This window comes from Siphateles boraxobius, unplaced genomic scaffold (genome assembly GCF_051911475.1).
Source record: "Siphateles boraxobius isolate OS27281-9 unplaced genomic scaffold, OSU_SipBor_1 5, whole genome shotgun sequence".
In the NCBI taxonomy this organism is placed as follows: Eukaryota; Metazoa; Chordata; class Actinopteri; order Cypriniformes; family Leuciscidae; genus Siphateles; species Siphateles boraxobius.
The window spans coordinates 7,519,444-7,545,033 of record NW_027509141.1 but is presented as its reverse complement, the minus strand read 5'-3'; the positions used below and the strand labels follow the sequence as shown (position 1 = coordinate 7,545,033).

Here is a 25,590-nt window from a genome sequence, read left to right as displayed (position 1 = left end):
CAGTGAACTGCGAACAGTTGCGTGCCAGAAGGGAGCGCGAGTGCATGGAAATATTAGTGCAAAGGGGCTTGCCTCACCAAGTTTCTCTCTCTGGGAAGGTAAGGGAATACCATTACCTGATTGGTTTACAAGAAGTTCCCTCTGCTGCGGCAGTCAGTCATTCTCCATTCAGCGTTCAAACAGCGCGTCGCGTTTTATTACGACAGTCAACGATGAAACTCTCTCCAAGATGATTCAATGTTAATATTATTATACTTGATCTGTAGATAAAGCTCTATGGTTTCGCATTAAATGACTATGTTGCTGGACTGTACCTTAATCATATTCGTTTCTACCATGTGTCTCTTAGATCACAACACTGGAGAACACTATAATTGTTCTTCACGCGCACAGTAACTGAAATTTAAAACTGTTAAAGAAAAGGCTCAATAAACTATTGCATAGATATATACTGTATAATACACTATGCATCGATATGTCTTTCATTTATGCTCTGAACTTTTCAATGCGGACTCGAAGAGCTGGGCGCTGTGACTCTGTGTTGCTTCAAACGCATCATTCTGCGCTCTGGATGCGCATAAGCGCTTTGTGCCGCACTGTATTGGAGTCTTTCCTAATCATATCATAATACTTTTGCGCAATGAAAGATTATTAATAGCCTTTTTTGCCTCTTTCATAAAACAAATGTGTGACTTTGTAAATCTTTAAATACCGCTTTGTTTTGCCATTTGATTTTCAACGGTATACTTTACAAGTCACCAAACAGCTTTGGTGAATGTTACTCTAACTCCAAACAGCCTTAGGGATATTCGAAGATCAATACCAAAATAACTTATATGCAGCTTTGCAAATACGGTAAGTCTTCAGCAATCACTTTCAGGGTAAACTCTGTTGTGTGGGGGTTTGTTGTGTCTAATTTAGAGAGTCAGTACACAAGCATTTCTTCATGCTAAGAGTTGTTAATCCAAACCACTATACATGCCTCTCATAGACAACAATCAAGGCTTCATGGACTGAAACAACCAGTTTACTAGTGTCCTATATCTAAGGAACGTGATGGTTCATGCCAAAACTTGTTACCTAATGTCAATCATAACCATCTACTGCGCTGTTTTTAGCTACGTGGTCTACTGTATTCTTTTTTATGTGATGACAATGTTTCCATGGGAACCCGGTGATCCACGGTGTGTCTGGATCCAAATGGCAAGCTAACAGAGCAGCTGCGTTGGGATCTCGGGTGGTTTAGGCGTTCAGTTTGGGTAAACACTCTAAACTGTTTGAATGTTTGTGTTTAGGGAAAGCTGTCTCACCAGTAAACCTCTGTGTTAATTGATTCTTAATCGGGAGACAGTACATTTCCTCTTTCCTAAAACAGAAGTTGTGCAAAACTGTAGCAATATATTAAGCAATGTCACAGCCGTGTTACACCGATCAGAGATCTGAACATTTAAAGTTTTCTGCTATCAAATGTAAAGTCATAGCTAAATCTGTCCTACATAAAAGAATGTTCCGGGTTCAGTAAGCTTGCTGTGAGTTACCGCAGAAAATAGACCAGCACCTTATACAAATGTCAATGACATGAAGCTAATTTTTTATCCTGATCCATTATTATATTCAAAAATACATTAACATGCAATTCATACATTCAACAAATTGTAGACACCTCTTATATGATGCAAATGTTTTTCATTTCTGAATTCAAATTTTGAAGAGGCATGAAGAGTGGTACTATCACTATCCTGACATGAAGATGAAGAAAATAAGCCTTGTTAAAAGAAAGAAATACTTGAAAAGAAAATGTTTGGTCTGTTATTTTTATAGTGAAGCAAATATTTATCATGCAATGGGAAATGTGGTCTGACCAACAAAGTCATGTGATGCAACCAATGTGCAAAAACATGCAGGAAGTAAAACAATAAAAGAGAAAATTATGTAATAGAGACGAGGACACCCTATGGCCCTCATGGACAATAGTTCTCCTAAATATCTGATCATTTGATCTTTATATGACAGTGCAAAATAAGTTCAGGTTTGCATATTGTATTGGCTACAACCCCTCAAAAAACAATGATATTTATGAAATAATAATTCATGATAAAAAATAATGATTAAGATGTGTACAGTACACTCTAAAAAATGTTGGGTTGTTTCAACCCATCTTTGGGTCAAATATGGACAAACCCAGTCGTTTTTTAAATGTTTAACCCAATGGTTGGGTTTGTACATATTTTACCCAAATTTGAGTTAAAACAACCCAGCATTCACATGTATTCAAAATGTGAGGATATGTTATTTTGTAAATCTTTTATTTTTACATAAAATATTTTTTATACTCTACATTTAGACTGAAAAACCACCTTACATAATACACCATGTATTTTTGGTGTATTACTCAAAAACAAACAAAACAAATGAAAAGAGATTTCCTTACAAATAAAGTTTATAGGATAGCAATACTTGTATGTTGCACCATAGCTTTCCATGGAAGGCTCTGTTTTAGTTCACTGGGCTGGATCTGGATCTTCACAGACTGAACATTCATACTTCAATAAACCGCAGGATGTGGTATATTAGGAAATACCACAAGTCAATTGCATAACTAAACAGACTCAATAAATATTGATTTCATAAAAGTACATTACCGTAATAATTGAAATCCGAATTGGTTTATAAATGGTGCAATCACACTTTTGCTTCAACATTCATCATATAAATGAATTATTTTATCATGGAAGACTTTGTTGGTCTAATCAAAACCAAGAAATCCGATTAGCTACCAACATTTAAATGGGCTACATAGTGTATAAAAACAGATATAAATTAATGTAGTCGTACAATGATCGCCCCAAAGACGTACTCAAACAAAGGTACACTGTAAACCCTAACGCTCAAAAGAATTAATTGGTTTGAGTAGGACAAACTTAAATTAAACAATTAGTTCAGTCAAACTAACTTTTATGAGTATTTAGCACTTTCTTTTTCTTTCAAGTTCACAGAATGGATATATTTTAAGTAAACTGAACTGTTTCATTGTTTTGAGTTTTATGAAATAATTTCTTTTAATTTAGACGAACTTAAGCTTAACTGAAACGGCTGGGATGTCTATTTCCCAGCATGCTTTGCCGATGGCACTCGAAAGGGAGAGTAAATGCTAAAATTAAGTTTAATATAATGTTTTTTGTGCAAGATTAATGTTAAGTGGGTGATTTAGTAATTATTAATGTGTTATTATGCTAATTTAGAAGAATTTCTGTTAATGTTGGTTTTAGGATAGTTACCATCATGCTGACAAGTGGTGCATGCAGCTTGATTTGAGAGCAAATGAAACCTTTATATTGCTGCAAGTGCTACTGTATAACATACTAATATTAACATGTTAACAAATTAGTATTTTAGCAAACTAGCTTGTTAATGCTAGCTAGGTTTATACTAATAAAAGTGTTCACATTGAGATTACATGAAATTTTAAGTTAAATGTATGAATTAGTGTACTCAAACATTTCAAGTTAAGAACAATTAAATTGTATAAGTATAAAATAAAAATCTGCCAGTTCTGCTTACTTAAATTGCTTTTTGAGACAAATGATTGCCTTAAATTTTTTGTGTTTTGCCAACTTATTCAGGTTTACAGTGTATGAGTACGTCTGTAATCAAAAGCATATCACAAAAGTTGTCAATAGAATTTAACCAAGAATGTTCATTTAAGTAAATGCTGGAAAATTAAATTTCTTTTTAAAACCGGACTGGTATACTTCCTTAAAACTTCTGCATTACAGACAGATGGCAAGCTTAAAACAGCAAAGAAGGAGTGCAGGAATTAAACGTGATAACCGGGCCGACATCTAACATGGACACATGCAAAGGAGATAAGAGACATTCAATTCCCTCTATTGACGAACTTATTTTCTCGTTGAGAATCACCGAAGCATCCAGACACATCACTGAGTTAGACTAAACTTCATCCAATGCTCTCCAGGCAAGCAAAACATGAACATACACCAAAGATTCAAATGCATCCAAAATCTCGGGCAAGAAGTTTTAAGAGTCGTATACATAGGCACCTTATATCATAACAAAGGCCCGGTAGGTATTTTGGATCACTACACATGCAGGTCCAGCAGTAGAAAGGGGTTTCAATTCATCGTTTGTTAGTGAGGAACCACATAGAGGTCAGGAAATAGATTGTAGAAAAGCTATAAACTAACCCACGGTCCCACGTACAAAAGAGGAGAATCATAAGGCAAGCTTGAAGTATTGAAAACAGACACATCCATACAACGCTACCATCTAGATCATCATGCAGCATTCATAATGTTTTGAGTTCATCAGACAGACGATGGAGATACTCACTGGTTTCCCATGGCTGCTCAGAAGAGGACAAAAGAGATACAGAGTGACACCTAAACCTTCAGTCGGTCAGAACAGTGTCACATCACACTCAGAACGATTCATGATTCGTGCTGAAAAGAGTCTGTCATGGGCGTTCATAACCACAAAGTGTGCTTCCCCTTTTAAGGTGAGCTATCTAACCACACCATAACTCAAACTCAGGAAGTATAGAGCTTATATTCACACATAGAGGTAACCGAAACGAGTTTTTTCGAGCCCTGAAAGAGGCCTCCACTACAGGATGTGCAAAATCAGGCTACAGGAATGACTCAGTCTTTCTGTTTATAAGGTTTCAAAACCTACAATGATCAGTGATCATTAAAATTAAACCAATTAGCATACTCTTGAAAATTGGGGAAGATTATCTGTGATTAATAACTCAAGTTTTGGTCTGTTCCCTTACGCGAATGTCCTAAGTCGTATGGAGCTTAATAGACATGGTAACAATGAAGCTGAATAATTTTAATCAAACTACATTTTGACACAATTTGATATAATTATTTAATCCCAATAATCAATCAATCAGTTTCAAAACTTCACTAAACATTACTTGTAGCGCCTGTCATCCAATAATCACAATAACCTTTGTGCTTTGCACTTCCGATATGGAACAAAGTGTCAGCTTTCAAATTATGTAAATTTTACCATGACATGTAAACAGTAAATGCCGTTTTGTGGCGTTTCTTGTGTTGTGACAGATCGATGTAGCAATCTGAGATCAAGCGGCAGAACTGATCATCTCTTCCTCTTTAACAGCACGAAATAAACATGAATGAACATCAGAATGTATGTTGAAAGAAACTGAAATGTACTATGTCTCATGTAATCGTTCAATCAGTCTTTCAACTGCAGAAGGACGTCATTAAAAAGCTTGTAAACGATGTCACATAATATTACATTTACCTCAGGAAAGCCATCTTTCCAACGTTTTTATGACAGTGTTTAAATGTTCATATTAATGGAGTAGAAAATGCACATTTAGAAACTGCCTTATGTGCCATTTGAATTAGTATCAGTTGAATTAGTAGTTTGGACTAATTTGAACCAATATTAATGTACCAACTGACAGGGTTCCCTGTATAAATACTGATTCAGTTGAGAAAGATTTTTTCCTTAAGGAACTATCCAAATGAATCAAATTGAGATCAGAATCAAATTGAGTTTGTGAATCGAACTCAAATTGTGTAATCTGAATCAATACCCAGCACAGCTGCACCTGATTATTTGGAATAAATGATATTTAATAAATTTTTTAACTGTTTTTGCCCATACATTGAATGTCAATGGGGTCCGAAACTCTTTGGATCTCACTGATTTAACATTGTATGGAGAACAAAACTGAGACAGTTTCTCTTCCACAGAAGAAAGTCATTCAGGTTTGGAAAGACATGAAAATTGTGTAATTGTGTAAATCACACTCAGTTTTGGTGCACTCTCTTTAAGCATGGCTGAGATGCTTACGGATACACAAATGTTTTTCTTGGGATAGTTAACCCATCAAGTGTGTGATCCACGAGCTGTTTGCAGACAGGTTTAAAGTTCAGCTCTTAATTACAGCACCATCACGACTAGCCATATACAGGTTTTCCCTCCCAGAGGCTTCCACTGAAGCGCGGCACCCTCAACACGACACTAAAGGGAAGTGAATGCAATGTGAAAGCACAGGGAAGTTCAGCTGCCACTTTGTTACTGTTTATGAACACTTAAAATGCATGACTTTATTTCCTTCTACAGCCTAGTACAGAACTGCACAGATGACAATGCAAACTAAGGCTTTGCAAAGAGGAAGACGTCCCTTCTAACCGGCCCTGACATTAAAGCGTCTATCTGCACATCACAATCACATTCTGACTGTCAGAGCAGCTCACAACAGCTGATAAAGACTGCATCTATTCTAGTACAGCAACTGGTCAAACAATAGACTGTTATTGACTACATGTGATATAATTAATTGCTAAAACCGACGGGATGTCTGATCCCTAAAAATGTGCAAGTGAGGGAATCAAACAGCCAAAGTGCTTTAAATGATGCCAGCATTGGCTGTGCTGTGATGCAAAGAGGAAGAAATAGCACAAGAAGCAGGAAAGAAATGCTAAGAGGCTGAAAGAGAAAGAGCACACATGTGGAACCACTTGAATGACTGGTTAAAAGAAACAGATGCTATGCTGAGATAAGATAAAAGTAATGAAACCAAAATATTACACCGTTTCAGACTATTAGAAGTTAAGTTAGTCCTTTTATGGTCAGAAACTGTGCAGTATGGTGGGTTCATATATTTTAAAGAAGTCATGTAATATAGTTTTATTTCCCTTTTCTTCTAAATTCATTTTTTATTGGGATGAGCAATATATCGGTGGTCATATCGGTATTGGCTGATAAATATTGTATGTTTAATATTTTTATGTTATCTTTATCGAAAGTTAGGTTGATAATATATTAGAAGAGTTTTAAAAGTTAATAAATCTTTAACTGGTTCAAATAGACTACATTGGGTCAAATAGTTTTGGGGGTGAAAAAATGACTTTTTGTAAAAAGAAAATATATTTTTTGCTGTTCCAAATGTACACACTATATGTTTGATATAAGTCTTGGACATTATGGTGTATGTGAGCCTTTTGCTTTGTAATATTTGAATCAAAATTTGTATTTATCGGTGTACATATCGGTTATCGGCTTCCAGATGTAAAGAATGATTGGTTATCATATCAACCAAAAATTCCATACTGATGCATCCCTAATATTTTAGCATCTCTTCTGACCTTTAGAATGGAACAGTCCATTTTTTCTGCTTTGTCTTTAAGGTTTCTTTGTAAATGTGAAGAGATAAAGCACTGTGCTGTGAGTTTGTGGTCGAGTTAGATATCGTTTTTAACTGCGCCATTTTTGAAGAAAAAAACCCAGCCTGACAAGTTCAATAAACAATCCGTGCTGAAATGTGCCACTCAAACTGTTCAACTCTAAAAATAACTTCAATTGCTTATTTCTCCCATTGGGATTCTTCAAAAGGATGTGTGGTGCGAGAAACAGCACAAAATATGACCATGTTCCCATATTTTACTCTTATTGTTATTATTAGTTAGCCTATTCTGATATTAGGAACAAAGCATTGTTCACAAACCAGCAACTTTGACGTTGCATTGTGTACTACTGCAGGTGTTCACAGATTTAATTGTCATAATAACAGTTATGAAAACTATTACCGCTAAGATGTCAACATGGAATGACATGGACTGTCAGCGAATCAGTTTTTATGCTACTAATAACAAAGCTTGCTATCTGATAAAAGCAAAAGATAATTTGCTGAATCGTTCATTTGTCTGACGTCACAATGCTGCGGAAGTTCAAAAGAGCCATTTTTTTGCAACAAATGTTTTGTGTTTTAAACTCGTAGAGTATTCAATACAATAGTAACATCTTTTTTATCAGGAAAAAAAGAGCATTTGATGACTCATATGACAACTTAAAACAATTTATCGTTTCTGTTCTTCATCCTTTGGTTTTCTTTCAAGCAATCAGCTGTCAAAGTTTCAGTGCGTTCAAAGACATGACAGAGTGCTAAACCACATCCACCCTCTGAATGAGTGAGATAACTCATAAAGTCAACCAGCTCTAATACAAAACTGTAAGCTCTTAATCTGGTGGACCAGCCTGCATTTGCGAAGGGCAGAGTTACTATTAATGTGCATCATTATTAATAATATTAAAAGTTTAATGCACATTGTGTACATGCATGCATGCATACATTACATGACACCAATACATAAAACCAGCATTACAGACTACTAAAAAGACAGCGAAAAAAAACAGCAGCAGTTATCGATCATGCACGGATGTCCTGAAGATTTCGTGTGAAATACAAGATTAAATGTGGGTACCTGTGCTGTGAGTAGGTTTGAGGTGCAGAGACGCGTCTCGTGCTGTAATATGAACGCGTTTGCGCTCGCGCTAGACTCACTCGCAGAGAGATGTGACTGACTGCTGGTGCCTGGTTCCTCGCGCTGCTGACCCAGTCTCAGCGCGCGCCTGACGTCACTGGCACTCTACAGCTCTGCGCCAATCAAAGGACAGAGATCCCTGAATCAGGTAATAGAGGCGGGGTTATGTCTGTCTGACTGGTTGTTCCCAGAATTTGATCTAATAGCTGGAATTATCTGATATCCTTATTCCTTAGAGCTCAGGATGTGCTGGTGGGAACATTTGTTTAAGAAAATCTCTCTTGCTGTCCCTCGATGTCTTTGGTGATACAAGTGAATATGTACATTTGCATAATATGCAGTGTGTAGTAGTGCATTTCAAATTACTGTAATTTAATCACATTTCCCTTGAAAAAGTAAAGAAAGGGCTTACTCTTTATATTTCTAAAATGTAGTTACTTTTGAACCAATTGCATTAAATGCTGTTTATACTAGGCTTTAGAACAAAACAATAGTGGATTTAATATTAAAATGTAACGTCTATTGTTAAAATGTATGTTTTTCATGTAACCTTCTCCCTTTAAATACATTGGTCAGTTCAAATATCTATCTATCTATCTATCTATCTATCTATCTATCTATCTATCTATCTATCTATCTATCTATCTATCTATCTATCTCTCTCTCTCTCTCTCTCTCTCTCTCTCTCTCTCTCTCTCTCTCTCTCTCTCTATATATATATATATATATATATATATATATATAATTTGTAGATTATATCAAAGCTATGTAAAGACATGGATAGTGAATCCCTTACTAGGATATTCGAATATGGTACTTTACAATGACATGGCATGTTTTATATTTTGCGTTTCTTTAATTCACAGGTGGAATATTAAAATGTATAAATACATTTGATAATTTTGTTGTTTGTTCAACTAACAGATGGTTGTACTTGTCTTAACCTGACCCAACCAATGTGTACAGTAATACACGAATAAAAACATTACGCCACCTACTGGTGAAAATTATTTTTGCCTTTGCGTATACTCTACTTTTACTTCTTTAAACTTCATATTTGCAATGTGTGGAAGAAAAAATAAGTAGGCTATAGTATGAAATGTAATTACAAATATAGCCTATATATAACGATAAATATGCAATGCATTTAACTTATATTTTTAAATATTATTGTAAACTTAATGATTATGAAATTAAGCTTTTATTGGCAACATATATCTTATAAAACTCTAATCGTTTTAGTCACGTGTCGCTGAGCCTCTAGAGGGCGCTGTGTTGAAACTGAACACACATTAAACCGGAGTGTGTAGCGTTAACGCGGAGTGTGTTGCCTGGTGACGCCGAAGCTGAGCTTGCTGTTTCCTGCGCCCTCTGTGACCCAAAACAAAGTTTCAAACAGACAAATCACCGTCGTCGATGCGTTGAGAATAACGCGCTCACTTGTGTTCGAACTGCAGCGGAGGGGCTTAAAACCACTCGCTATGTGATACAGACAGCGTCTCCGGAAGAGCATCATGGACAGTTACGTGTTCGTTCGAGTTGTGGGGAAGGGGAGCTACGGGGAGGTGAACCTCGTCAGACACAAATCAGACCGTAAACAGGTAACGGTAACGTTACACATCACACTACACACACTGCTTTAGAGACTTCATGAACTTACTGGCCAAGCTGAACTAATGTCTTAGTTAATATCAGATTGTGTTATTGCTGTTTTTACTGCTGAGAGTTAGCCTTTTTCATCAGCATGTCTAATTATTGAATTTACATATTTTAGGAAAAGTGTAACGTTAGTAATTTTGTATTATTGTATAATGCATTCGTTAACATGAACTAAGAATTAACAGTACTTCTACAGCATTTATTAATCTTAGTTAATGTTAATTTGCTAATACATTATTAAAATCAAATGTTGTATTTTGTTAGCATTAGTTAATGCACTGTGAACTAACATTAACAAGCAGTGAACAGCTGGATTTTTATTAACTAACATTAACAAAGATTAATTAATGCTGTCACAATACTGTCATTTTTTTAACAAATGTATTGCTCATTGTTAATTCATGTTAAAAATTAATTAACTAATGGTAACAAATGAGACCTTATTGTAAATTGTTACCAATATTCCTTGTACATAACACTTAAATATATATAATAACTTAATTTAAGAGGCAAATTATGAGCCCATAGGATACTTCATATCAGACTGATCATGTATATTCAAATATGAATATGTATGAAAAATATGAATCAGATCAATCTGATTCATATTTTTCATACATATTCATATTTGCATATAAAGCAATGTTCTTATTATTTTACTGATTACTATAAAGGCAGTTGACATCCTACTGTGTATAATGCTCTAAAACTATTTGAAACAATTTTGAACATCTTTGTTTAAATTAAAATTTGAATTACTCTTTAATTCATTTTCATACATACCATTTTTGTGATTGTTATTTATTGTTGTTTGTCAAGCAGTCCATTTAAAGTCAGCATAAAACAAAAGTTCTCTTCCCTATTTCGACGTATATCTGAGTGAAAGAGCTTCTCGAACAAGAACAAAAGTAGGGCGGGGCTTGATTTTGTCCAATGGGAATTGATTGGGTGCTTGTGGTTTGCTATTGGTGGATCTCATGTGAGTGACAGGTTGTCACTGCAAGAGGGATGTGAAGTAATTTAGATTAAAGATTACAAGGGAACATATATTAAAAATATATATATTTTCTGCATGGATAAATAATTTATAATAAGTACTGCAATTTTCCTTAAAAAATAGGAATTGTCCATTTTGATTTCATGGTGACTTTAAATATACTGAAAAAAAATGATTAAAGTTTTGGAAAATCTTAAAAGAACTAGTTTGCCTCACTTAAAACATAAATTTTCCTTTATACAAATTGAAAATAATGGCCAATTGGATTTGGAACATATGATTGCTGATATGCTCCGTTCCTTCTTTGCGCAACAAACTTTAAATTGTCTTCTTAAAGGAATAGTTCACTTCAAAACGAAAATGCTGTCATCATTTACTCACGCTGAAGTTGTTTCAAACATTTATGAATTTCTTTCTTCTGCTGAACACGAAGGGAGATATTTTGAAGAATGTCAGTAACCAGACAGTTGATGGACACCATTGACTTCCGTAGTAGGAAAAAAAAATACTATGGAAGTCAATGGGGTCCATCAACTGTTTTTTTTACTGACATTCTACAAAATATCTTCCTTCGTGTTCAGCAAAAGAAAGAAATTCACACAGGTTTGAAACAACTTGAGGGTGAGTGCATGATAAATTTTCATTTTGAAGTGAACTATTCCTTTAAAATGCAGACATTTTCCACTAGGATTCATGTCTTATGTGCAAAGTTGTAGCTTGGTTTCTTGTATGGTTTTGGCAGTACGTGATCAAGAAGCTGAACCTGAGAACATCCTCCAGACGTGAACGGCGAGCCGCGGAGCAAGAAGCACAGCTCCTCTCTCAGCTCAAGCATCCCAACATAGTCACATACCGGGAATCATGGGAAGGCCAGGACTGCCAGCTCTACATTGTGATGGGTTTCTGTGAGGGAGGAGATCTATACCACAGACTCAAACTGCAGAAGGGAGAACTGCTGCACGAGAGACAGGTGGTGGAGTGGTTTGTTCAAATAGCCATGGCCCTTCAGGTGAGCCAATATCCATCAGTCTGTCCAATTGTCCTCTCCGAAGTTTCAGCTGTATAATAAAGCTGTTGCCTTTTTTTTTTTTATCCGTAGTATTTACATGAGAAGCACATTCTGCATCGAGATCTGAAAACACAGAATATTTTCTTGACCAAAACCAATATAATCAAAGTGGGTGACCTGGGCATCGCACGGGTCTTGGAGAATCAGAACGATATGGCCAGCACTCTGATCGGCACACCATACTACATGAGTCCAGAACTCTTCTCCAACAAACCTTACAACTACAAGGTACTGCATGCTCACAATGACAGTTAGTGCAGCGCTAGATTCAGTCTACGTCTATGATCATGTCTTTATACACTTTTGCTAAATAGGTGAATGTCACAAAACCATTATTATTATTTTTTTACCCCAAAGTCAAAAGATAAAAAATATATTTTATAGTGTTTGTTTTTGGCAATTAAAAAAAAGGTTAATCATATATATATATATATATATATATATATATATATATATATATATATATACTTCAACATAATAAATAAACGTAAATAAATAAAAATAGTGTTTGTTTTTATTTATTTACACTATACTTCAACAGTTTGGGTCAGTAAGATTTGTTTTAAAGAAGTTATTAATATTATTCTGCAAGGATGCATTACATTCATCAAAAGTTAGAGTAAATACTTTTACATTGTTACAAAACATTTCTATTTCAAATACGTTTAATGTTTTGTAAGATCTTTTCATTGTAGAATCCTGAAAATTGTTGATCACGGTTTCCATAAAAAAAAAAATGAAGCAGCACAACTGTTTTAAACATTGATAATAATAAGAAGTGCATCTTAAGCTCTAAATCAGCATATTAGAATGATTTCTGAAGGATCATGTGACACTGAAGACTGGAGTAGCGATGCTGAAAATTGAGCTTTGTATCACAGGAATAAATGACATTTTAAAATATAGAAATAGAAAACAGAACATATTTCACAATATTACAGTTTGCACTGAATTTTTGATCAAATGAATGCAGTCTTGGTGAGCATAAGAAACTTTTGTTTCATATAAAAAGCATATAAAATCTAACCAAACCCAAACTTTTGAACTTATGTAATATATTTTTTATAAAATATTATTTGAAATGTAAAAGGTTACATAATGTAATGATGGAGAATTGGCTTAAAAAAAAAAAACTCAAGTAAAATATCAAACATAAAATGTCTGAGGATTTCTTAATTTTTAAGACGGTCCTAAAATAGCTTTTTTTAAATTTATTTTAGGGTAAACTGGAGTTTTTTCACCCAAATGTTGTGTTTAAGATGAATAATTATTTATGTTTGTTCATTTCAGTTATGTTTGTTTGTGTTCGCAGTCGGACATATGGGCTCTGGGATGTTGCGTGTACGAGATGGCAACTCTAAAACATGCCTTCAACGCAAAAGACATGAACTCTCTTGTGTATCGGATCGTAGAGGGGAAGGTAGAGGATTAAATTCATCATCTGTTTCACTCCTGAACTGTGAATATTTGCATTTGTCAGATCTAAAGAGCTTTCCATTCTCATCAGAACTCATTTCATCCGTCCTCATATTATAGTTACAGTATTATTAATTATTCATTTTTAATATTCAGCTGCCCCAGATGCCGAGTAAGTACGACCCCCAGCTGGGAGAACTGATAAAGCGGATGCTGTGTAAGAAACCAGAGGACAGGCCGGACGTCAAACACATCCTCCGACAGCCGTACATTAAGCACCAGATCTCCATGTTCCTGGAGGCCACAAAAGAGTATGTGCTTATTCCTGCCTCTCCAATAAGATTCCACTAGATTTCAATAGGTTTGTAACTAGGGATTCGCCATTTTTAACAAACAAATATTGTCCGATACTGATATTCTTCTTTTGCTCTCTTATTTAATCTTTTGTTAGTTAAAATAGATTAGTGTTTTGTCCATGTTTTAAATAAGCAATGTTCAAAATATAGCTATAGTTCATTTAAGACATAACCTACTAAGTTTACAAGGAGACTCGCCAAGGCGTGCGTTTTTATATGAATTTGTGGGAATTAGAAGTGAAAGAGAACTCAATTCAGGTTTTGTGCCCTTTCAAGTGTGTACTTTGTATGTGTGCGCACACAAAACCTCTCACACAGTGAGTACATGATGCATCTCTAGTTGTAACGGTACACAAAGATGACGCTTCGACACATACCTTGGTTTTGAAGTCACAGTTCGGTGTGTTTTTGGTATAGGAGGGGGAAAAACTAACCATGTTTTTAAAAAAAAATTTAAACTATGTCTGTCTTTAAATACAAAAGTCTGTCAGTATTGTTGCATACACGGCAGTTTATGGTGCTGTTGTAATTGGGGGAAGAGATTTGAAGTGCTTTTACTTGTTGATGCAAATATTTTCGCCAAATATTTTAGCATAAGGTTAAGATTATTGGGCTCTCATTCTAATCCTCTCCATCTATTTGACACACGTGCTCTCCGGCACTTTGAAGTCTGCAAATTTAAAGTTAAATTCTGACTCGCTTTTTGTCAAAATAATCCTTTATGTGAAATTGAAAAACTTACTCTGTAAGATGTGAGTTGAGCGCTGACAGTAATTCATTTCATTACATAATTCAAAAAGCATTTCTCATGTTTAAGACCGGTTGGATTGTGCACTTATTCGGTAGCAACTCACTCTGTGTGCTTCATTATTTTTCAGATGTGTTTGCAACATCATAATATACTGATATAAACGATATAGCCCCACATAAGAAGAGTTTAAAATTACATTCTGCACACAGAGAAGTTCCACACATGTAGTGATTAAAACAATACTGTATTCCTTTGGAAAAAGTGTACGAAATTTTTCAGTACGGGTCTTTCGGTTCGGTACGTGCGGGACGTAATTATAATTGTACCTTTACACTCCTTGTTTACAATGGTCTGTCCTGTTACTGATCTAACAGGAAAACTGCCAAATCACGGAAAAATGCAGCGAACAGCAAACCGAGTGCCGGATCAGATGGCTCAACCAAACCAAATCATGAAGTGCAGCAACAGTGCTTTAACTCTGAGTCAAAGACCAGAAGAAAAAAGGTAGGATGAAGCTGCCAAGTTGCTGATTTTATGACCATGTGTGTGGACATGATCTCAGTTCATCTGTTTTGTTTTCCACATTTCATAGGTTGAAGAAAATCACTTGAACCGACAACAACTCTGTAACGGTGCAGTGGAAAATGTGGTTCCTAACCCTCCCTTGCCCCCCAAATCTCCAAATCGGGACATTCTTATCTCAACAGGCCAATCTATAGCCACTATTAACAATATAGACATTGAAATCCAATCCCAGAAAGAAACAAAAGCCAAGCCACCACAGCCAAATCCCAGCAGCCATCAAAACCACAAGCCTCCATCTGTGAGCATGAGGAAAGAAGATCCCAGTCCTCCTCAGACACACCCCCTGAAACAAGAGTTTGGTGTCAGCATGACGGAGGATAAGATGTCAGCGGGTGGATCGAGGTCAGAAAGCTCAAACACTCCCAAACGTGCAGATCGAACCAAGAACAAGGCTCTTGAAGCAAGTATGGATCTTAAAGACGACACTATGAAGCTCCTGCAGGAGGCAGGGGTGGAGGACCTCCCGTACGAGCCCCCTGAACAACATCACGATGCTGAGAGAAAGACCGAGAGCCAAAGAACTTACACAGCAGTTGACGATAATCACAGCAATGCTTGTGTCATAAAGGATGTTCCTGCTGGAAGTTCAGCTGAGGAGAGGGAGGTACGTTACTGTCAAAGCTTCTGATAGGTTTGCTTAATATAAAGTCGGTTGCACACTGTACGATTTATAATAGTTGTTCACGACTGTTGCTTGTCAGACTGTACGAGCATGATCCCCGCTGTAAGCCTTGTCACGCTGTAGGGTCTCAGTTGTCATTAATGTCAGACTGCTGTGTTAAAAAACTGGTCCGGAGTTTTACATCATCAGTCCTTCACACGTTCAGTGACTGAGCTGCATTACATGTGGAGAAAAAACGGTGTGGGGAAAGTGGTGGTTTGTTGTTGTCTCACAGATTGTGTCATCAGGTTCTGCGTTCTTATTGGCTTTTGACATGATGCTTGTCGTAGAAGTCACAATGCAGGACTGCGTCTCATAACTTCTGTTGATGCCACTTTTTTGTTGGAGGTCAAACTTGACTATCGGTGAGCAAGTCAAACTAGCGAATCAAAGACTTCATATTTCGGCCTAGGATCAGAGGAATCTTTAGGATTCATAAACGTTGTCTTCGCCAAAATCGTATAGTGTGAACCCGGCTTTAAACCGTAACTCTCTTAAAGTCCTTCTTATATTGATGGACTTTAATATGTTTTATGATCTGTGCTAAAAAGAAAGATTCACAAGGGGTAATGGACCAAAAGAAATTCAAATTCTGTCATTATTCACTCACTCTCATGTCATTCCAAACCTGTATGACTTTCTTCCTTGTGTGGAACATAAAAGGAGATATTTTGATAGGTTTGTTTTTGTCCGTACTATCAACGGTCACCAAAACTGTTTGTTTACCAATCATGTTCTTTGAAATGTCATATTTTGTGTTCCACACAAGAAAGAAAGTCGTACAGGGTGAATATATTATCAGGGTGAGTAAAAGATAACAGAACTATCAGTTTTGAGGAACTAACCCTTTAATTTATTTGAATTTATTTACAATGCAGGGAAGTTTAGACTCCACAGAGAAACTACTCAAGCCTGTTCCTGTCATGTTAATGGTAAAACACTGTTCCCTTTCTTTCTTTCTTTCTTTCTTTCTTTCTTTCTTTCTTTCTTTCTTTCTTTCTTGTTTTAAATAATTTTATTTAAAGATATTTATGAAAATATATATTGTTTTATATTGTAAAATGTAAACTATTTTTAGTAAATATTTATTTACTTAATTGTTTATATTATTATTAATGGCAACACTTTACAATAAGTTTCATTAGTTAACTACCTTAGTTAAGCGTTTAAATGCTTACAGCATTTATTGATCTTAGTTAATATTATATTCAACATTTACTAATACATTATTAAAACCAAACATTAGTTAACATTAACATTAGTTAATGCACTGTGAACTCATATAAATAAACAATGAACAGCTGTATTTTTATTAACTAACATTAACAAAGATTAATAATACTGTAACAAATGTATTGCTCATTGTTAGTTCATGTTAGTTAATACATTAACTAATGTTAACTAATGAATCTTATTGTAAAGTGTTACCTTATTAATAGTACAAATATTTACTTAATCCTTTAAAACCTGATAGTAAAACACAGGTGTTATTATTGCTTTTGTTTTTCAGATTGGTGATTGAAATACGATTTCTTTTTGTGCAAATCATTAATTAATTGTTGTTGCTGCTGCTGTGTATTACAAAAATATTTCTAATTTATATTTTTTATTATAAATGTTAAGATAATCCTTTAAATAATATTCAAACATGACTTATAATAACATTTAGGAGCCATGCAATTCAGAGTCCACAGCGCTCTCCGATGAAAGCAGAGCAGTTCTTCTTCCTTCTTCCTCTTCCTCCGAACCGTCCATGTCACGTCAGCGCAGGCAGAGGAAGAAGGACACATCTCTAGATGACCACAACACTCATCAAGTGAGGAGCTTGAGCATTGACATTATTGTATTTTATAACTTAATGAATAATTGATATCTTTTTATCAAAACTAAAAATTAGTACAAACCAGAATGAATTCACATTCTCCTTATATTGTCTGTCGCTGATCTTACTCACTAAAACATTTGTATGTTTAGGTCAAAGCAGTGCCCAGACCTCTGCCGCCTCTTCCTGAAGATATCCTGTCAATAAACAGTGCACAGGAAGCCCAGAGTAACTCCGAGAAGAACAGACCTACTGATCTCTCATCCAAGAACACTCCAGAACAGCAGGTGACGCATTGCTTTATACAGTATATCCATGGAAAGAATGCATGTGCACATGCAGTAAACTGATATTTCCCATGGCATCATGTTTCTTTTAAACAATATGTTTGAAGCTTTGCGCTTCATCTGTGAGTTTGTTGTTAATGAAAATCACTGTACATACAGAATCGCCCACTGTCTGCGAGGGAAAGGAGAAGACTGAAGCAATTACAGGAGAACTCCAGACAACAAGGTTTGTGAATTTCTTTGAATGTCGTGAAAATGTTTTAAAAACAATTACAATGTTACAGCATAAACATTACAGCAAAAATAGACCAAAACAAGATCTGAATACACTTTTTGTGTCGGGAGCAATGACCTTGTTCACATGCGCTCCATTTTCCCGTCTAGGGTCCATATTCTGTTTAATGCTTCATAGCTTCAGGGTTATTATCGTGAACTAAAACTAATGCTATTAAAAACAGTTATGTTAAATAAAGATTTATAAATGTTAGATGTTGAAGCACTAAATTACTGACTGGAAATAAATACATACTAAGACTAAACAATAACTAAAGCTAAGACTGAAATAAAAATAAATTAAACCTTTTTAAATGACAAAGCACAAAACAAAATTTATAAAAACAATTCAACTGAAATGAAAATATATAAATAAAAGCTAATTCAAATTATTAATAAAAACTATTAGTATGTAAATAATAATAAAATAATGCTGCACAGGTATTGGAATATAGACAGACATGCACATTTCTTTTTCTTGTATTATTTTCTATAAATGAAGATGAATATGACCATATTCTAACTACTCCCGGAATATTCTTTTGTATATAAATACAATCAATATGTATGCTAGATTATTTTTCAAACTGTTCCCTTTTTAGTACTGTTAAAGGGATAGTTCACCCAAAAATGAAAATTCTCAAGTTGTTCCAAACCTGTATGAGTTTCTTTCTCCTGCTGAACACAAAAGAAGATATTTTGAAGAATGTTCGTAACCAAACAATTGATGGACACCATTGACTTCCATGGTATTTTTTTTCCCTACTAAGGAAGTCAATGGGGTCCATAAACTGTCTGGTTACTAGGGGTGTAACGATACACAAAATTGACGGTTCGGTTTTCCCACGGTTTTGACGTCTCGGTTCGATTCGGTTCGGTTTAGAAAGCAAAAATTGCTTCTTTTTTTTTTACAGTGGTTTAATGAAAAAATTGTCTTTGTCTTTAAATTAATTCAATTACAATTAAACGTTTCACAAAGATTAAAAAAGAATCTGCTAAATCTGTAAATATAGGGATATAGGGAGCCGCACATTACTATAACATTAAAGGTTGTAGCCTAGACTTTTAACCTAAATTCAGATGCTATTTATTTTTTAGATATAATAATCAACACACAGCACATTGTATGAAAACATGTAAACTGAACATAAGGCAGTTTTTGCATTAACTTGTGTTTTTACTCTAATTTGTTATTGAAATATAATACTTTACAAAGTTATCATTTTCATGAAAGATATTTTAAACATACATTAAATAATCAAGATATCATTAACAGGTTAAGTAAAATATAATATATAGGCTAACATGGTGCATTTATTTAGTGCAAGAGTTCATTTATAGGAACCAAAGTTGTGGACACTGAATCACTTGCCTGCTGAGGTAAATATAATGCTAGTGACAAGCTATGCTGTTTTATTGATGTCTTTCCGCTGCTGAAACACTGATTGGGCGATTACACGAGTTATGATGCCTTTCAGTAAGTATACTGCATCTTTTAACATACCTTCAGGTGTCAATTCTGTAACTGAGGAAGAGATGATCGCGTTTACCCGCGCGCCGCGCTGCCGCTTGAAATGAGGAGCTTAGTAGGCCTACAGCGATCTGTCACGCCACAGCAAAGAGCGCCAAAACGCCATTTATTGTTTGAATTTCGTGATCAAATAGACAGAATTTGAAATTTTACAACTTGCTTATTATCGAAAGTAACAAAACACGGAGCTTGTTATTTGGTGTTAATGGTGGTTAGGCTACAAAACTGAATTCGTTGTGTACTGTACACATAAGACATGAGGTCCATTGAGCTGGGCTGGGCGGGGCCGGGGTAGCAGGGGCGGAGAGGGGCGTGTACGCAATGAGAGTATCGCGATTCGAATCGTGTGTTCTGTATCGCGGTTTTTCGGTTCGGTTCGAATATCGTTACACCCCTACTGGTTACCGATATTCTTTAAAGGTGCAGTGTGTGATTTTTAGCGGCATCTAGTGGTGAGGTTACGAATTGCAACCAACAAAATTTACGGTGGCTGACAGGAAAAGATGTCATCGTCTGAGACAGCAGAGAGTAGCACTTCAGCAATGAGGTTTCTTTACAAGGATAAATTAAGAAATTATGTTTACTTAATTATTCAGTAAAACTATATGTTATTGCGAATATTATTGTTACTTGTTCATCATTGTGTCGGTGTTTTATTCGCTGAACTAAGCTTGCTTCCTTGCACGAAGAGCAACATAGTAACGAAACGTGTTTGTCCGTTTAGGGCCACTGTAGAAACATGACGAGACAATATGTCGACCTCCATAGAAGGGGGTGCCCGCGGTTATGGAGATATAAATGTCACATTCTAAGGTAATACAAACATAACGGTTCATTATGCAAGGTCCTTATACACCACTGAAAACATAGTTATGCATCTTATATTGCATTTCTGTCAATAGATCCTCAGAAATATTACACATTGCACCTTTAAAATATCTTCTTTTGTGTTCAGCAAGAGAACAAAACTCATACAGGTTTGGAACAACTTGAGAATTTTCATTTTTGGGTGAACTGTCCCTTTAAAGAAGGGTCTGACTTCCATTCTGTTAAAGAGGCCTCACGAGCGATAATACCATTAAGAACAGTATTGCGGATCAAAGCGAGACTTTCTGCATGTGTGTCCATTAGAATGCATGAGGGGCTGTAGAGCCGCCCACTATGATCAAAGCCCACAGGTGCTGCATACATGAATTCAGATAAAAGGAGATTTAGTACAGTTTCAATCATTATGATTCCTTAGTTTCTTTTCTTTGAAGCAGTGTCTGCTGTCAAAAGGGCACCGTGTGATGTCCCCTCATTAGACAGTAAGCAGACAGATCAGCTACACTGCCCGAGACCTGCCAGCACAACCTTGGAAACAAAAAAGGTATGTTTAATTTTTCCTCCTCGACTCAGAATGGTCTTTCAAACAACATACACTTCATACTTGCTGTATAAAACCATTTAGACAGAATCTGAGTGCTTGCTTAAAGGCATAGTTCACCCAAAAATTAAAAATCCTGCCATTGCCACTCTTTCTTCTGTTGGACATTTCGATATTTTTCCATTCAATGGTTCTCAACATTCTTCATATGATCTTATATATTATTATGTCAGATCTTCTATATTAGAAATTCATACAGGTTTGGAACAAAATGAGGGAGAGTAAATGATGACAAAAACTTAATTTTGTGGTGAACGGTCCCTTTAAATTCCCCGTTTCATCTTGACTTTAAATAAATATACTTGTGTCGTACCCGCTGATGAATTTATCATCCTTCGGCGTAACCTCTCTCTTCCACTGCAGTCACACCTTTTCCATTAAGGGACAATAAGGAAATATGCAGTGATGGTAAAAATGAAGTGATTCGTGTGACATTTTTTTTTTGTGAAAAATGAAATTTTGTTGCAAATGATACTGTTTTAAAATGTTCATCACTTAATATTACTTTTTGTTTGTTGAACTATTGTATAAAATCAGTCACATTTGCAGTCGTGTTGAAATATGGGAAAAATTGCATTATTTTTCTTATAATGCATTATAAACATTAAAAACAAGAACTCACACACAGTATGTTTTTGTATTGAAGAGAGTTTGAGTCTCAATCGATCTCTATATGTAGAACCTGTGTCTATAATTTGCTCTCTGCTAAAAGTGCTAAATCCCCTCTTTTACAAACTGATACATTGTCGAGAACAGCAGTAATGTAGAGTTATTTGCTAAGGCCTCAATCTCTGCACGCAACCGTATGGAATCATACACTCGCTGCTTGTGTGGATGCAGTCAGTTTTGAACGCACCCCACTAGGTAATTTGATTGGATGGCAAGTATTTGACCGTTAAATCTATAAATACATGCTCAGTTTTAATGTTTCTTCACGTACCCCTCTGTCACCTTACGTACCCCAGTTTGGGAACCACTGCTCTATGACATCTACTCAGTGTTATGTATCATCACCTTAGAATCCAAGATCTAAGGTGGTCAAAAGGGATCTGAGCTGAACTGTCTTGTGTATCAGGAGAGGAAGTCCTCATGGAGACAGTCTGATGAAGACGAGTGTAGTTCCTCCACCAGCTCCACTGAACGCTCAGAGGGGGACTACAGAGAACGGTAAGACCTCATGTAAATGCGTCATGTAAACATATATGTGTTCTTCGCATTGTTCACGGCCAATAACAGTGACTAAAGGCCAATTTTTATTTTATTTATTTTTTATACAGAAAGTGTGAGACCAGTGAGATGCAAGACTTGGTTCAAATGATGACACAGACGTTACACATGGATGCCAGAGATGTATCACTGCCTGAGTTCAAACTAAACCGGAAGTACAGGGACACCCTGATGCTTCATGGGAAATCCAGAGAGGGACAGGGGGATTTCCAAATCACTGGCTTCCCGTTAGGTAACTCGCCTAACTCGGGTGTTTTTTTTTTCTCAGTAACATTCACCGTCAACACAAATCTACAAATTCCTTTAAAACAGAAAATTGCAAATGTTAAATATTTTTAGAACGATGAGTAATTCTTCACTTTTAGTACAGTACACTAGTCTGGCGACAGAATCCATCGTTATATTCCTAATTTTCTGTATTTAGATGACAGCACGGGTCCAGCAAAGGTCAGGAGAGTGATCGAGCACTTGCGTACAGATGTGGTTAAAGGACTCGGTGTGAAGCTGTTGGACAGAGTCCTGGTCATCATGCAGGAAGAGGATGAAGTTAAGAGAGAGGCAAGTTAGCTAAAGTCCTTAAGCTTGAGCAGACCTTTGACTCACTGCACTTTAGAAAGACATCAGAATCAATAGGGCAGTGATAATGATGTTCACAAACAAATCATGATTCATCATTAACTGTTGTTGTGTAAAATTGAATCTAAATTTATGATACAGTGCAGGAACAACTGAAACCACACGTACACAAAAATGGCATACTCTGTGGGGCCTTAAAATTACATTTTATACATCTTAAATATATTGAATCATATTTATAAAGGTGCATTATATCGCAAGGTTCCTCTGCTTAAAAATGAAGATTTGTTTATGTGTAATTGGTTTGGGGAATCCTTTACAATACTTCAAATTCATGAACATTAGAGGTTAAGAACACATTTATGTGAGAATGCACATATTGTGAATTAGACAAATTTCTTGTGCATATAAATCTAAATAATCCATGCAAATATTGCATGAGACCCATTGATTTTAGATTACTAGTTACCCTTTATTTTCCTGTTTATCTCTATAAAGCTGCTTTGAAACAATCTGTATTTTAGGTGACTTGACTAAAGGGTATGTATTTATAGAGAAAACAGTTTGCTAAAACTGATATTTCTATTCCTTTTTTCTATCCAGCATTTACTGCAGGAGCAAATGGGGGAGGAAAAATACAAGCGGTACGCAGTGAAAGTACGACAGCTGAAGTTCTTTGAGGACGTCGCATTCAAAGATTGAGCCAGATCAGATGCACATGAGGATCCCCTGTGAAACACTGATGTACCATTACTGCTGGTGGGCATTACTTGTGCTCTTCACAGAAAACACTTCACTGAAACCTCCTATCAACAATCACTGTTACTTTTTAATGCTTTTGTAAATGTATTGTGATATAACTGAGCTTAACACTAGATAAGCAATAAAGCTATGTTATTATGCACCTTTAAATTTCACAAAAGCATTATTTTCTATTGGAAATGTGAACCTATGCTATGTAGATATCTTGAATTTAATAGCAAGACGTTGAAAATAGTTGAATAGTTTTCCTATTTTCTGGACTGTATATTTATATGATGAATAATGTAAATCAATAAGAAATGATTTTTAATAAATTACATTTTCAGGAATGCTGTGTTTTCTTTTGCATTAATTGCATTTCCACAAAAAAAAAAAAATTCCACACAAATAAACCAAACACAGTTCTTTATTACACATATTGAATGTTGAAACGGTGACAAAAAAGGATGGGTTTTCATATAGATTGTTTGTTTCTACTGTATATCCAAATGGCTTTACTGTGCCAAATCTCAACTAAAATACTGCCGGGAATCACTTGTGCTTCTTCTTCTTCTGACTCTGATTCTCCTGAGGTTTGTCACGGTTTTCTCCAGATGTCTCGGGCACGGCCGGCTGCCAGCTCAGAGGGTTTTTTCTGTACATCGGCCAGGGAGGCAGGGTGAGCTGAAGAACAGGACACAGCCAGAATTACACAAGAGGATTTCTGACACTTAACATCAAGCAAACATAAGTCTTGTGACATACCAGACAGGACACTGTGAATCCAGCCAACATTATGTAAACCGTCCACCCAAACTGCTGAATAAATAATCCATAGACGAAGCCGATCACCTGCAAGACGAAAGACGTGAGGTAGGGAAGAAATGACAATGTTGTGAAGGCTTTCAAGGTGCTTCCAGTGTTACTTACCGCTGACACCAGAATGATTCCTTGGAAAATTTGCTCTGCAAGTTTCTGACCCTTATAGTCCTGCAAATAATCAGTGTGAATATATGAATACTCATGCACAAGCAAGCCATCAGGAATGTTTTCCAAGTTGTATTAGAAACGTTAGAACTATAGAACACCATGCATAAGACACACTTTCTCTTGGAATAGGTTATGCAATAAATAGGCTACTAATAACGTATTTCAAATATTGTAGTGTAAATAAATACTTGGGCACATTTCAACCACAAAATACACCGAATATATATTTAATGAATTGCGTCATAAATATGTGGATATCTGTGTGTCCCTGTCTAATTTTCATAAACGTTAACGCTACATCCACAATTACTCTCCATCACTTGACTCCCAAAACTGTTGAGTGCACACTAGATTTAAACATTTAATGGGTAGCTTTCGTTCTAATACCAGCACTAGCTAGTTGGTATCATCGTGCTGATTACAGCAGCAAAACCAAAGTTTTATTTTATATAATTTAATATTTACACAGGACCGTCGCTAATGCGTTAGCTGCTAACATATGTCAGTGTTTTAAAACAGCTCTAAACATCACTGAACTCACAATATAAACGCGTGCATGCTTACCATCACAGGAAGGCTTACCATGTGAGTCGGAATGGATTTAAACATTGAAAGCATTTTGAAATAACAAAATAAAGCTGCTAGATAATTTTATTCAGAAGAGATTGATGGTTTGGTTTGGTTTCCTGTTTGAAAGTGTGTACGTAGAGATCCGCAGGACCCCTTAAAAACATCGACCGGCTAAAATACTTCCATTCTGCACAGATCAGAGAAAAATACATCTTGTGATCTTTCGGTGCAGATATGGCTTAAATAATAGGATGATACGCTTTCAACGCTATCTCAGTGGAATTCTAAATTAAAAGAAAAATTCATGTTTTTAATCAGGCAGTATTCTA

At 35.7% G+C, this 25,590-nt stretch overlaps 3 protein-coding genes across 9 annotated transcripts in view; 1 reads left to right on the top strand and 2 right to left on the bottom strand.

The window, feature by feature from the left end:
* camk1b (calcium/calmodulin-dependent protein kinase Ib) overlaps positions 1-8,423 on the bottom strand; it is a 75,414-nt gene extending 66,991 nt beyond the window's left edge. Inside the window, exon 1 of one of the 2 annotated variants that reach the window (XM_077202641.1) lies at positions 8,265-8,423. Coding sequence is in view for 1 of the 2 variants with exons in the window: in XM_077202640.1 (XP_077058755.1) it covers positions 4,351-4,361 (11 nt within the window). In the remaining variant the exon portion in view is untranslated. Of the gene's footprint in view, positions 1-4,350; positions 4,610-8,264 lie in introns of those variants that run through there. The other variant, XM_077202640.1, reaches the window with a different exon arrangement.
* A 1,190-nt stretch (positions 8,424-9,613) lies between these two features.
* On the top strand, positions 9,614-24,051 carry nek4 (NIMA-related kinase 4). 5 transcript variants are annotated; one of them, XM_077202603.1, is made up of 16 exons: positions 9,614-9,925; positions 11,723-11,989; positions 12,080-12,277; positions 13,362-13,469; positions 13,622-13,776; positions 14,947-15,076; positions 15,165-15,761; positions 16,697-16,750; positions 17,488-17,634; positions 17,793-17,927; positions 18,087-18,153; positions 20,994-21,100; positions 22,233-22,324; positions 22,435-22,616; positions 22,809-22,942; positions 23,564-24,051. In XM_077202603.1, the coding sequence occupies exons 1-16, from the start codon at positions 9,839-9,841 to the stop codon at positions 23,660-23,662; spliced, it is 2,559 nt and encodes an 852-aa protein (XP_077058718.1). In that variant the 5' UTR covers positions 9,614-9,838; the 3' UTR covers positions 23,663-24,051. The 5 variants fall into 5 exon arrangements, with proteins under 5 accessions (XP_077058718.1, XP_077058719.1, XP_077058717.1 ...); XM_077202604.1 differs by having other exon boundaries at positions 9,636-9,925; positions 11,723-11,950; positions 20,991-21,100; positions 22,435-22,634; XM_077202602.1 differs by having other exon boundaries at positions 9,636-9,925; positions 20,991-21,100.
* A 59-nt stretch (positions 24,052-24,110) lies between these two features.
* On the bottom strand, positions 24,111-25,494 carry spcs1 (signal peptidase complex subunit 1). Of its 2 annotated transcripts, none has more exons than XM_077202666.1 (4): positions 25,256-25,494; positions 24,632-24,691; positions 24,467-24,553; positions 24,111-24,385 (listed from the first exon to the last, which is right to left on the bottom strand). In XM_077202666.1, the coding sequence occupies exons 1-4, from the start codon at positions 25,307-25,309 to the stop codon at positions 24,254-24,256; spliced, it is 333 nt and encodes a 110-aa protein (XP_077058781.1). In that variant the 5' UTR covers positions 25,310-25,494; the 3' UTR covers positions 24,111-24,253. The 2 variants fall into 2 exon arrangements, with proteins under 2 accessions (XP_077058781.1, XP_077058780.1); XM_077202665.1 differs by having other exon boundaries at positions 25,274-25,491.
* Positions 25,495-25,590: the final 96 nt, after the last annotated feature.